The sequence below is a fragment of the Perna viridis genome, chromosome 5, assembly GCF_037379345.1.
Source record: "Perna viridis isolate PV_CMFRI_1.1 ecotype Kerala chromosome 5, ASM3737934v1, whole genome shotgun sequence".
NCBI classification, from domain to species: Eukaryota; Metazoa; Mollusca; class Bivalvia; order Mytilida; family Mytilidae; genus Perna; species Perna viridis.
The window spans coordinates 30,988,800-31,003,591 of record NC_142449.1 but is presented as its reverse complement, the minus strand read 5'-3'; the positions used below and the strand labels follow the sequence as shown (position 1 = coordinate 31,003,591).

The window sequence follows — 14,792 nt, the reverse complement described above, 5'->3', positions numbered from 1 at the left end:
GGAACAAGGGCCATAACTTTTGTAACAATAAATTCAATATATGGCATAAATGACCTTGACCTGTTTTTAAAGTAAACTACAAAGTGTTTAAGTTAAATTCCATAATTCTGAAATATCACCAGGATACTCAAATTGTAAAAACAGACTGACAGACACTAGGGTCACAATGTAACCCTCAGTCTCTTGGAGCAGGGATATAAAAATAATTTTGATCCATTTAGTAGATTGGGCGGCAAATAAAATGATCTCTTAACTTTTAATACTATAAACATGGAAAATTTAGTAAAAAGGTCAATTTGGCTACATTGCCAGTCATGAAATATCCTTAAAAAACAACACCCACACTAAAATCATTTTATTTTGTAAAGATGTATCAGAAGTTCATGCACAGAAGCATATGCACTTAGAAAATATGCAACTTTAAGTCACATGCAATCTTTTTGTAACTGCCAAGGCACAGAAACAGACAAACTGTCTTTCTACTACATGTGTAAGTACTCAAAAAGTTATGCAATTAGCATCATTCTTCTTATTAGATACAATACATGTAGATACTGGTGTCATGAAAATCAGCATTGTCAAGTTGTACTGAAAATAATGATGACATAGTTTCACACTTTTTTGAAAGCCAGAGAAAAATCTGATCATGAGCATTTCTACAAAAGGGAGTAACCATTTAATTTTTATAGGGGAGGGGGAGAGGGATGGTAGCATATTGTAAAAAAAATATTCAGGATGACCATTAGGGTAAAAAAAAAAGCCAGGATACAATTGTTGTAAAATATTGTGAAATGTTTTTTGTGAACATTTTAATGTTACAATGATTTGTCATATTTTCATATATGATGAAAAAAAAATCCAATACAGGCTGGAATCAAAAATAAAAAGTCAGGATAAACTTAACACAAAAAAATATATCCAAAAAAAATCATGTGGTTGCTCCGTATGATATTTATGGGGGGCTAGGATCAACATTTTAGTCTTGAATACATTTTTTTTTTGTGTTAAGTTTATCCTTACTTTTTTATTTTTGATTCTTTTGATTCTAGCAAATAATGCAATCTTTTTTTTTTCAATCGTAACAAAGTCCAACCCTATAGCAAGTACAATCTTACCAGGAACACCATTAGTAGGCCCACCAAAGTTTCTAACAGCCAATTCATCATTGCATAGGGACATCTTCTCAACGGCTGCAAGACCTTTGTTACACACCTATTAAATTTCAACACATTAACTTATTATGACAATTGATTGTAAATGTTGTTTATCAAGTTGGCTAGACTTTCCGACTCATTTTTTGGTCATATTAGACTGTATGATATACAATATCATGAGATGCATCAATTTACAGTGCGACCTGTCTAAAATGTACCTTGAAAAATTGGAAACCTGTGTAAACCAAACATCCTATGGTGTCCATTCCAATCAAATTCAACATTGATTTTAACCTGTGTACATCAAACACCTGCCTTAACCGAAGAAAATTTTCAGTCTAAAAAAGGTTTGGTTGGGAAAGATTTCACTGTACCAGCATAAACACGCTAATGCAATTGAAACTGTTTGCTATCTTACACTACAAAGTGAAAATTCATAAAATATGAAATCATAAAAGATTATCCTTTAGGATTTGACGCGATACATTTTGGATTATTGTAATTTATTTCCTTAGAGATCTTTGATAAGTGAGAGTCCCGCAAATTTACACAAATAGAGCCTTGTAAGGGGAGACAATTAAAGTTCCTTGTTGTAGTTTTATGAAGTTTTATGGGAATAGGTACATGTAGGTTAATAAAATGTGCATATTTATACGTAATATTCACATATTATTAAAAATGATTAAGGAAAACTGCATCTCATGTTGACATGAAAGTTTTACATTAACACATTTCTTATCAATTTGAAACACATTTTTCTCTCTGATTCATATTGTTATAAAACCTACCTGAATTACTCGAACAATATGCTACCATGAAATAATGAGAATGAAGCCATTACTTTGGAGTTGCTGGATTATCTCCCATCTACATATTACTGATGTGGGGATATCCTGTGATGACAATTTTCTTACAGACTGTAAATTTATTTCACTCTCTACATTAGGGTCATCAGGCTATATGGTATTTAAAAGAAAATGAATGGTAAATGATTATTCCATTTATTTACTGTTAAGTAACTGCTATAATAATGATTGCCACCATTTAGATTATGGAAGAAATTCCATATTCCACAACTATTAAAGTAAAAATATACACAAAATCACAAATACCCCTGCTTGATAGCTAACTTTCTGTTATGATAGAGTGCAGTTTATTCAAGTTGAAACCACATTCAAGGAGATTTTTGTGATATATTGCATATATCTAACTACAAAGCTCATGCAAAAATAAACCAACAGGGAATTAATGTATGAGATGTAAGAAAAACAATTGTTCAAATCTGTTTCTGGTTCTTTGAAATTATTTTTTTAAACCACCAATTGTTGAATAATTTTCAAATGAATTCAAGTACCACATACATCACAAATACATTAATATTCAATTAACTATACAATAACAGTAAAACCTGTCTAAACCACACCCAAAATAAACAGGAAATCTGTATTAACCAGACACCTTTGTTTTAGTTTTAATGCACTTTGAACCTGTCTAAACCACATCTAAAATAAACAGGAAATCTGTATTAACCAGACATCTTTGTTTCAGTTTTAATGCACTCTGAACTTGTATAAACCACACCACTGCCTAAACTGAACAAATCCTTGTTTGTAAGGGGTTTGATTTAGAAAGGTTATGATATGTAATCATCTTTTATTTAAAGGTTTGATCATGATCTCTTTGAAACAATTCTTTTTGCAATGACATCTAGTTGATTTTTGTGATATATTGCATATAAACATACACACCCCATTGTTAGGGGAGTTCTGATTTTAAAAAGAAAATATTAAGTACTTCTCTGTCTAAGAATCAGGCAAAATGTGTATAAGGTGTGGCATATGAAGAAAAAATACACAGACATTTTATTGCATAATCCAAGTATTTATACCTCATAACCCCAAGAAATTACTGTCAAAGCGTTTGAAAAGTTTGTCTTTTTAAGATATTGATAGGTCAAATTTAGTTGAAATGCACTGTGGAAAAATGGCAGAAAATTTTCCTGAACTTTTTCCTTATAATAAGCAGTCAAAAAATATCTACATCACCAATGCTTCAGGATAAATTTAAATAGCTGTTCAGTTGTTTTCTAGATGTGTTCAATGTATTTGCGGCAAAAAAGACCAAATTGAGAAATATGATGTGCCACCCGTTGCCTGATTCTTACACAGAATGGTACTTAATTATTAGAAATGGGGAAAAAATTGATTTTTAAAATAAAAATTAATAACAAACAGGAGTCTAGAGAAAGCAGAGTTCTGATTTGAAACAGAAAATACATTACTTATTTGAAATGGAGAAAAAAATTGGTTTCAAAATTGATAAAGATACTTCAGTGAAATTTTCTAAACCATTTATTAAGAAGCAGTCTTTGTAAGAATCATGCAAATTCTGAAATATATTATATAACAAAAAAAATGTTAAACGCTTTCATTTTCGTTATTAAATTGTTTTATGGATCTATATGAAATGTTTTTTCATTCATTCCAATCTGCCTGCTCATAGGAGAAAATCCACATTGAAAATCCAATAGTTTCTATTGTATTTTAGTGTAATTTACAGAGTTATTTCCCTTAATTTTGAATTCTACAATACATTCTGTATAATTTTTCTCTTCTAAGAGCATGGTTTATGTGAAAAGCCACATGTTAATTTCTGTTTACCATAACATTTCAAACAAAATATCAAAAATAAAAATATGAAGGCTTTCCAACCATGAATCACATTTTGCATGATTCTGTTCAATGAAGAAGTTATGTTGCACTGTACATGCAGCATGTTAACAGTATATCTGATTGTGACCTTTTGGCAAGCTGCACTTGTAACATTATGTCAAACAGCAGCAATATCAATAAAACAAGTCTGTACACCTTTCAATGAATCTAGATAAAAAGCTCAAAGGGAGACAATTCATGCATATTTTTATATTCATGTACTTTTCAATGAATATTTTCATTGTTTCTGGTAGTTTCTCTGTTTATGTAATATGTTCAGAAAATGATTTATATTCAAATGTGAACCCACTTTCACAAATAGAGTGATTTTAATCACAAAATTAACAATCACCCATTGTATAAAACTTCTTTAAATAAATCATATTCTAGATTTCAGAAACTTGTGGAAGTCATAGTTCCAAAAATATTCTTTTACTTCCCAATATTACCAGAAAATACCTTGTTTCTATTGCAATATCTCTCTCTTAAGGAGGTAGACCTAGGGGTCACAACTCTTACATATCATTGGAAGGTTTGTATTCAGCATTTTACATCAATCTCGTGTAAGGATCACAGTTAACTTGGACTGATGTCATTGTTTCAAATGAAAGCTTGATAGGCTTTGGTGAAATTGAATACGATACAAACATATCACTGATTTCAAGTTATGTCCTTTACCCTAGGTCTACCTCCTTGATGCAAGACTACTTTCAATCTTTAGGTACATGCACATGCTTCAACATGCTGAATATTGAAATCTCAATTAATTTCTTTCATCACTCACTTATACTTTTCACAGCCATTTTGCCACTCGCTTGAAAATTGAGAAATTTAAATCTTCATCAGTATCCATTTTAAGTCCAAATTCCACTGATCTCCAAACCATCTACCTTATCAGATCATAGGAAATATAAACATTGTCATAAGCCTCTATTAATCATCACTTAGGTAGAATCAAACTTTAAGAAGCATGATGCACATTTTCAATCATATTTTTCTTTAGATGAAGTATTCTAAATTTCACCCAAAAAGTGTTTGTTACAGAAGTCCTCAGGTTTTACCCTCAATACTTGTTTAGTAGGTTAACAATATGGGAGATCTTTGGTATATAAAAATTGCACAAAATGTCTAACTGTACTTATGAGCTTCATGGGAATCTTGTATAACAAATGTTCTTTCTTTTTGCAGTTGACAATTTCAGTAGTATTGTGAAAAGTATTTAAATTCGTGGATACCAATTTCCGTGGAATTGGGAAGGAACACAAGTTCATTAATTCTTGAAGTTTTCAGTACACAAACCAATGGAAATCTCCTTTACCATTGGGAACCAAATTCCATGATTTGACCTACCTACGAAAACCATGAAAAGTGGTACTCCACAAACAATAGTACTTTCACAGTAAGTAAAACGTTTGTTCATTGAATTTTTAAACTTCATTAAAGAATTATAGCTTTAAATAAAACAAATACCGGTAATATATTTAGTGGAGAAGTTGTCAAATTCATGGTTACAAATACCATTACTTTTCCTTAAAATAGCATCATAACAAAAAATTCTAGAAATCTATGATTTTTGTGGTTTTTTTTACCTTCCTCCCCCCCCCCTCCAAAATGGTACTGAAGTAAAATATTAAAATTTTAAACTTGTTTTCATATAGCAAACATCCATATAGTTGAATTTTTACTAATGAAATTAATTTTTGGGATAAGGCCATATTTGGTAGTTAGTGAACCTTTTCCTTTGTACCCCTAAGAAGAAAACATTTTCCACAGTATTTCTATTAATTATAAAAAGGTGTGCTTGATGAAAAGAAATTGACAGACAACCATGTCAAGTGATACATTTATTTGTTCTGTTACACTGGCAACATATAAATATCCACAAAAATAATTTACAAACATTTATTACTTTTAAGAATGCATAGTTCATGTAAAAATATGATTATCATTTAACACATTTTAAAAAATACATGTTAAGGCAACTCTATGTTAATTTCTTGGCACCCAGACCATTTTTCATGAGGGAGGGAGGGAGTGAAGGAGGGAAGGAAAGAGACATTTCTTTTTACATAGTCAATTTCTTGTTTTTTATTTTATGAATAGGACCATAAAATGGTTAATGAGGCACACTCAAAATAAAGACAAGTCTGAGAACCAGGAATTTATGTTTAGTCTGGTTAAGAAAGCAAAAATATCTGCACTTTTAACATATAAACCTGTGTATAACTGACAAAGAAGCATGAATATATTCATACATAAAGATACAATTAGCCATTACATGTACTTAATATAAAAAAAAAAAGAGCTACATGTAGATACAAATTACAAACATCACTGAGGAACCTAACAAATGAATAAATTTAAAGCTTCCAGTACCAGAAACACAGATCAGCTTATTGATAATGTAAACTGAGAAATTTTCACAGCAATTGTTGTGGTTAAAGCTAAAATGTGAAAATAAAACTATCGTGAATACTTTCTTTTGAAGTACATTATACTATAATTTGGGGAATAGATGTTTAAAGCTTCCAGTAACAGAAACGAAGATAAACCGATTGATACTGTAAACCAAGAAACTTTTGCAGCAATTTTCGTTACTAGGGCAGTAACATGAAAATAAAAAACTAATGTAAATTTTTTTCCCCCAAGGACATTATACTATGATTTTGAATTTAAAACTGTGCCAAAGTAGATTGACCACAGAAACCACGAATAAATAAAAGATGGCACACAAATTTCTCAGTTTACAGTAAACAAATCTTGTCTCAAGGAGTTTAATACAAGTATCCATGTTGCTTCTGTCATAGTATTTTTATTCAAAAGATACAAATTTTTATATTTATTTTGGTTTAGTTAGTGAATTGGCACCAACCATTAAACCTAAATAATTCATAAATTGAATTTTCAACTCTACAAACTGAAATTTCTTTATTGCATATGTACAGTATATTAGACAGAGATAACATGAATTTGCAATTGGATTGTTTTTATTTAGAAAAATCAAGAGAAACAGAATCTACAACTTTAGCCTGTTGATCATTAAATTTCTCACATATCGAAATATAAATTTACATATTTTATAATAACTTGGCAAGCCTTGATATAACAACTTTGAAAATTTATTTTTCTCAATTAATAAACTCACTGTAGATTCTTTATTGATCATGTTTTTCTTGATATATGTTATAATACTAATAAATTAAACTACAATTTTAAAGTTTTTTACATTTACTTCATTGTTCTATTTTTCCGAATTAAAACTAAAAATATTGTGAGCAAGCTTACAAAGAAAATATCTCCCACTTCAATATCGACTTAAATGAAAAACGCTTATTAGATAATCTTATTTTGGCGTCACCCAACAGTAACTGTATTCCTTCCTGCACACTCACATATGATACTTAATCTTCCTATAAAATTTCATCAAAATCCTTTGGGCTATTTAGGAGGAGTTACGCTTACGAGGTTTTAACATGTAAAACTCTCAGACAGTAATTGTATTCTTTAATGCACATCTACATATGATACCCAACCTTCCTACAAAAATTTCATTAAAATGTCTTGAGCGGTTTGGGAGGAGTTGTTGGGCTTACAAGAATTGTGGACAGACAGGGTGATTCCTATATGCCCCCATACTTTGCTTGCAGGGAGTATAAAAATCCCAATTTTTTCAAGGACGCTTACCCTACCAGTGCACCTGGTCCATGCTCCCAGTTTTTAGTGGAGTCCGAGTTGCTCATTTACTTTTGTTACTTTGTATGTATGATTTTAGTTACTTTATGTTCTTTGTTGTGTGTGTCTGTTTTCCATGTCTGGTCTTTGTCCTTGGATTACATTCTTTTGATTACCGCTATAACCTTGGTTCCCTTGATTACTCTTTCATAAAAAGAAGAATGGAGTTTTAAGTTTACAGAACATATTTATTAGCTAGAAAAAAAAGGAAAAAGAATTGTGTCTAAGTTAACTCATAATATTGAGAGTCCTCTCCCTTGTAAAGTTAAGGGAGAAAGGGGTAGTTAAAAAAAAGGGCCAACAATATCAATAGGTTACATTTGATTAAGGGTCTGTACAAATTAATGGTAAAAATTATTATCTTAAACGATTAAGGTCCAATTTACCAGTCAAATAGCAAGATATTGACTTATTTCTAAATGTTAATGCAACATAAATCATAATTATCAATACAAAATACCAAATACATCTTTCATACATAATCAGACATGAATTAAAATTCTACATAAAAAAAATAACAGTGATAAATAATTACACAATTGTAGCAAATATTATTGACATTTAAAATATACAATGAATACAATATATTTTTCTTTTTATACAACAAACCTGTACCCTTTTGTTTGTAAAATACAACAAAAAAGATAAAATAAGATAGTAAAACACATTTGCCCCTGCCATTTCCCTAATATGGGTAAAAAAATACCGGTATCACCATTAACCACAGCCTAGTACAAGGCATCATCCTAAAAATAAAGAGTCAGACATCATTTAAGGAGGTAGACCTTGGGTAAGGGACAAAACTATTGAAATCAGTGATATGTTCGTATCATATTCAATTTCACCAATGTCTACCAAGCTTTCATTTGAAATAGAATGAAATCAGTCAAAGTTACTTTGATGCTTACATGAGATTGATGTAAAATACTGAATACAAACGTTCAAATCATTTGTAAGAGTTGTGTCCCCTACTCTAGGTCTACCTCCTTAATCTGATAGCATACAAGGCAGGGGCATACCACAGATTGTCAATATAAATAATTTGATTGTAAAAAAATCTTGAGGTACATGTATAATACACTGGGAGTAGATGAGTAAGGACTGCATTGAACAATATCTCCTGGTATCTTATTCCTGACAGTAACACCAAATCCATGAGTTATGAAAATAAATCTTTATTCATTTTGTTATACAGTACCAGATTGTACCAGATAAAAGAATCAGTCACTCAGCTGTGTACATAATATCATTTTAAACTCGACAAAAAATAAATGTACACTAATGAAATTTCCAATCCCTCTTACTAATTGATCATTCTATTTATCAGCCCAGTAATTTCAGAATGGAATCAAAAATGCATAAAACTTTCATTGGTCATCTTCACACTACTGTGAAAGTACTATTGTTCTTGGGGTACCAATTTTCAAGGTTTTCGCTTGTGAGCCAGTACGAAAAAGGAGCTTTACATCAAAAACCTCAAAACCACAAATTCAAGATTTCATGAATTTGTGTATCTTCCTTAATCCACTAAAATTTGTATCCACAAATTAAAGTACTTTCACATTATTGCTTTACTTGTTTTGTCTGAGCCGACTAAAGTGAAAATTTATCAATCTTGTGTTGATCATCAATTATAATGTATAAGTTAAAATTGAATTTTTGTTCAGAATTGAGACAAAGAAAAAAACTTTAAAGTTCAGGTTAATGCCATAAATCAAAGCATGGACACAATGGTTATTTCAGAATCAATTCCAATATTTAAAATTGATAACTGCATAAGGATAAAAACTCCATAAAATATTATTATCCATTCCAAATATCAATCCATATATTTTTACATATACTAGTATTATAATAAAAAGCTTTTAAAGATATCAATTCACCAATTCAAACATTTCTAATAAAACAGTTTATAAAAATTGAAATAAACAAAAAATATGCATTTAGGAAGACAATCATGTCAAGGATCATATCTAACAACCAAAGCCTAGCACAAGGATTACAACATCTTGATCCCAGAAGGAAAATCTAATTGCATGAAACATTTCCCTGAACATTAACACTGTGACACATGTGAACAATTCCTCCATAGAATTCTTCCAATATCTTAAGGAAGAAGACCTAGGGTAAGGGACACAACTCTTGAAATCAGTGGTATGTTTGTATCATATTCAATTTCACCAATGCCTATCAAGCTTTCACTTGAAACAGAATGTAATCAATCCAAATTACTTTCATGCTTAAATGAGAATAATGCAAGATGCTGAATACAAACATTTGAATTATTTGTAAGAGTTGAGTCCCTTACCCTAAGTCTACCTCCTAAAATGTCCAAACTGGAGAATGAACATACTTAAATACCATTTACAAAGTTCTCCAATAACATTGTTAAAACAAAGAAAGAAAATTCAAAATAGCAGTTCCACATGTATCCAACAAACCGATATGAACAAAACCCATGTACCAGAAATCAAAGTATATGATGATATTGCCACTAAGATGACAGCTTTTCAACTATTTTCTTCATGGCATGATTGGCAGCACTGGGATCCATAGAATTTATGATGACAAATTCCATGTTTAGGAACAAGATAGCACCATTTGAAATGATCAGTACAGGAGGGATCTGGAATATAAAATAATGCAAACTTTTATATGTGTAACCTAAATAAATTACTGAGATAGCAGATAAAAAAAGATGTTGCACACTACGTCATGATCAACCAATAATGGTAAACAGGAAGTAAATAAGTGAAGAACATGGAGAGAGAAGACATGGTACAAGTTATCATGTAAGTATCTAAGCATTTCCTCAGATAAAGGATGAGAAATCTGTTAAAGAAAAGTGTAAGACTGAAAGACAGACTGACAGACAAGCAATTGAAAATATAGCCCCAATTCCAATAAATGGGTATTAAAAAGGGAGTATAAATCAGTGTTCTAGATTGAAACCTATCATTAGGCTTAGCCCCCAACTTCATTTTCTTGACAACCTTGCCCTTTGAAGAGACCCATGCCTTTCATCAACATTACCACCCTTTGATGATGAAACTGTATTGCATTATATAATTTATACCTCAAATCACTTACACTTAAAAAAAAGAGCTGAATGCCATTTCTGCATTTCAGATAACTTTTTGAAGAAGATTTCATGGAAAGACTTTTGTGTTTTTTCCACCATGATTCACCCACTGCCTGAATCTTACAGTGAATAGTCTTCAATACTATCTCATTATCATTATGTATACCTGGTTTAGGACAAGTAGATTGAGTACATGTATGTTGAGCAGCTGGTTTCCTTGAAGAATTACAACCTGAGGATAATTCTTGAGTAAGCTCATCTAAACAATGAACCAGCCTTGTCTGTTCTCCTTTCCCACAGCTTACTGAGCACTAAAAATGATCAGAAAATATAACCATTAAAGGCCATATGTCCAGGCATAATTTACAAATATTCTTGGATCCCAGACACTCATCCATTATTCCTTTTAACTGATAAAACAAACACACTTCATAATTTTCTTTGCCTATAAACATTAAAAAAAATATTTGAGGCATTAAAATTAACCTCCTTCCATCTTTGTTTTTCAATTAAAAAATGAATGGCCTAAGAACCAAAAAAAATGGTATTTAGCTAGTGACTTAGCTAACATATTAATGTGCAAAGGGAAAACTTCTTATTGGTGTACAGCCATTTCAAAAAATTATCTATGTGTTTATTGTGACTTTTGCAAGGCAAAAAAAAACCTTAAGTCCATATTTGTTGAAAACACAGCCTATGTTAATCAAGTCTTGCCAATAATTTCTCAGAGAAAACCACAGAACTGAAACTAAAACTACTTTGGATAAAAACCATTTCTTCAAAACTTTAAAGGTACGTGGAAATCAGTTCAAAAGTTATGGAACAGAAACTAATTTACATCTGCTGGACAAATATATAGGGCTAACAAAATCTACACAAAAACATTTATTTCAGTAATATTGCATAAGGGAATAAAAACTGTCAGTCTGAAACCTTATTAATCAGTGAGCTTGGTTATTTGTGTTAAGGTACATTATGCTTAATTGCAGGATAAATTTATTGGCCCTCACCTCAGACCATGGTGAAGTATACCAGTAAGGCTTGGTCTTTTGAGGACATTTAACCATGTGACAAGTCTCTGTAAGACCTACAGTAGGTCGCGGTAGATTCTGGCAGTACTGAGGTCTGACCATTTCCATCTCTTCATTGTTATCCTCCTGTCGGCCACACTTGACTTCTCTAGTTCTCCTCCCTGACCCACATGTAACCGAGCACTTTAAAGGGTATAATTGCATATAAATAGCATGCAGTTTAAAAAATCATGTAGCATATAATGATCAAAATTCAATATTAAATTACAAAGACTTTGATTCAAAATACATAAATACCAATCGTATATATTGCAAATTTTGATGAGATACACACATGTTTCAAGGAGTAACCTCTCATCACCAGCATTAAAATCAAACATATAGGAAGATCTAAATCCAAACAATTGTATACAAGAAGTACTCAAAACAAACACTATTGAAATAGGAAGCCAAATCCATCACCAAGTGGTAATGTTTATAAATATCAGTATTTGAAGGTAGAAGAGAAGACTTGGAACATCACGGCCTCACGATCTCAGTCTACTTAACAAGCTGATCATAATAAGTGATAACTGGATTGATGTGTCTTTCATCCTCAAGAACTACAAGGCTTTCTAATTGGTTTTTGAAAGATACAGATCAAGAGTATTTAGTTCAACATTTTGAAATTTTAATCAAATGTTCTGAAACAATGTATTGAGATGATTGTAACAACTCTCGTTCAATAATTTTAGACTGCAAAAATTAGAAAAAAACAACAAAAATGAACTAAAAATACTGTGAGCGAGCTCACAAAAAAATATTCCTGCTTATAATGGAGAAAAATATCAAATGTTAAAACTTTAAAGTATGAATTTCTCTTTGGAATCCTCTGGCAAAAAATATATCATATTCCTTCATGACCATCTATATGTGATGCCCTACTGCTGTATTTCATCAAAATCGCTCCAGTTTCAGATGGTTCAGATGGAGTTACACTTACAAGAAATGTGAACAGTCAAATGGATGTACGGACAGACTGACAGACAGGATGATATATCTCCAAACTTTGAAGGGGGGATAAATACATGCAGCAATTCTGTAAACCTTTTTTCAAAAGTAGTGCCATCAGCAGGCCATGGAATAGAAAACACAGCCAAGCATGAACTAACCTGAGACCATGTGGATATTATCCACTGATATGTAATAACAGGTGGACAAGCTGCCATCTGGCATCGTCCTGTCTTGTCTATTGCAGGTTGGTGTTGACACATTCTGTCTGGAAGTCGGACAGATCCTCGAGCTGTTTGGCTCTGACAAGTTACTTCCCTTGATTTTCTACCAAAACCACAAGTGACAGAACACTTTAAAAGAAAATAAAATAAAAATTGGCATTAACAAATAACTATAAGGATTAATTATGATGTTTGCAAAACAAAAACAAAAAAGTAATGATAACGATAAAATAGATTTATAAACTAGCAAACTGAAAAATTTCAAGATGGTGTACGGCTACTTAATTTTTTAAAAACATGTAGCCTGCGAGTAAAGATAAATTCTTAATCAGGCTTTGTGATATAGACATAAGTCTGTTGAATAAACTATATTATTGGCTTAGATAAGGAGATTTAATCCTTTAGAATGGTCTATACTAAATCTGTAAATAAATTTTTCTGCGTTTTTTCTCTATTTCACATTTCCATTGAAATAAATTACTGATAGTAGTTCCAGTCTGTTTACTACACACATAAATAGATGGAAAAAAGAACATTTTGAGGAGGGGTGCCCCAAAAATATTCACTATCCTCCTAACTTCTACATATCCATGATTTTTTCCCCATATTACAGTACAAGTGTTGATTGTGGTACAAGTTTAGCAGGGCTCTTTGGGGCTCTAATTATTGGATTTCATTTTGGCATTGTAGTCCAGTTTTTGTGAGAAATTGTATTTTCTGTTTTAATGAACAATAAAATCCCATAAAAAAGGTACTCAAACATAAACAGTATTTCATAAGTATATAATCCATCATTTTTTATTCACATGTCCTCTCTCATCAACTGAGGGTGCTTTATAACTTTATTTTATCATTTCATCAATAAAAGCAAAATCTAAGGTAATCAATGTTAAAAGTGTGATGGTAAAAAAAAAAGCCTCTCTGCCTCATCAGTTTTCTTATATGAAAAATGGTCTGAGAATAAAAAAAAGTAACTATGAATGGCCTTACCTGTGACCATCTGTCTGCATGCCAGTTTGGTGGACATTCCTGAGTGTTACATGGTATTTTTCTGGCTGGCTTCTTCAAATGGCTACACCTACTACGACGAACTCGCCTCTCTTTCGCCTGAGACAATTTCTGGCTACAGTGGACTCTTCTCTTCTGTTTACCACCACCACAAGTTCTTGTGCATTCTGTCCATGGTCCAGTATACCATCTTAAACAAAATTTTAAGTGTAAGTGTTTGTAAGAATCAGGCAAAGTGGGGAAAATCAGAAGCATGCATGTCAAAACCCTACTGATCTGACAATGTAATATCACTCTACTTAAAAGAAAAGACCATTATATAGTCTCTGCATCACTGGCTTTGCACAGACATTTTCCGATAGAATGTTAGAAAAATGAGGTTTGTGCCAGAGTTATCTACCCTTGAAATGTTCATTTTCAGTGCATTTCCATGAAATTATAACTCAATGTACCAACATGAAGTGGAAAATGTTGTCTTTATTCCTCGATTCTGATGGTGCAAATAGTCAAATTACATTATCAAAATGATGGGTTTTTTTCATACCATGTCTCACCTTCTGCCTGTTTCTTACAGAAACAGACACTTAAATATTATGTATGATATTTGAATCAACTTATCTCTTACATTTCAGCATTTTTTATTTTCAAGCATTACCTCTTCCTTCCATAAAATCTAGTTCCATACTCAGGAATACAATGATAATATTGATAATATGAGGCAGGAGTAACCTGTGAGTGGACCAAGTTAAATGTATTGATATATTTTTTAAATAACCATGCCTTTTACAATTTTACATTAACATGGATTTTTTTTCCATAACTTAACAAAACTTTTAAAATGTAGGCTATAAACATTTCAT

At 31.4% G+C, this 14,792-nt stretch overlaps 1 protein-coding gene across 1 annotated transcript in view; it reads right to left on the bottom strand.

Annotated features, from left to right (window-relative positions):
- Positions 1–340: 340 nt before the first annotated feature.
- The window catches only part of LOC148617054 (A disintegrin and metalloproteinase with thrombospondin motifs 18-like), a 63,289-nt gene continuing 48,837 nt past the window's right edge, over positions 341–14,792 (bottom strand). Inside the window, exons 20-27 of the mRNA XM_088584343.1 lie at positions 13,915–14,122; positions 12,862–13,053; positions 11,690–11,893; positions 10,846–10,990; positions 4,650–10,223; positions 1,943–2,110; positions 1,116–1,212; positions 341–588 (exon numbers count right to left, since the gene is read on the bottom strand). Coding sequence (XP_088440469.1) covers positions 10,108–10,223; positions 10,846–10,990; positions 11,690–11,893; positions 12,862–13,053; positions 13,915–14,122 — 865 coding nt within the window. The 3' untranslated portion in view covers positions 341–588; positions 1,116–1,212; positions 1,943–2,110; positions 4,650–10,107. The remainder of the gene's footprint in view (positions 589–1,115; positions 1,213–1,942; positions 2,111–4,649; positions 10,224–10,845; positions 10,991–11,689; positions 11,894–12,861; positions 13,054–13,914; positions 14,123–14,792) is intronic.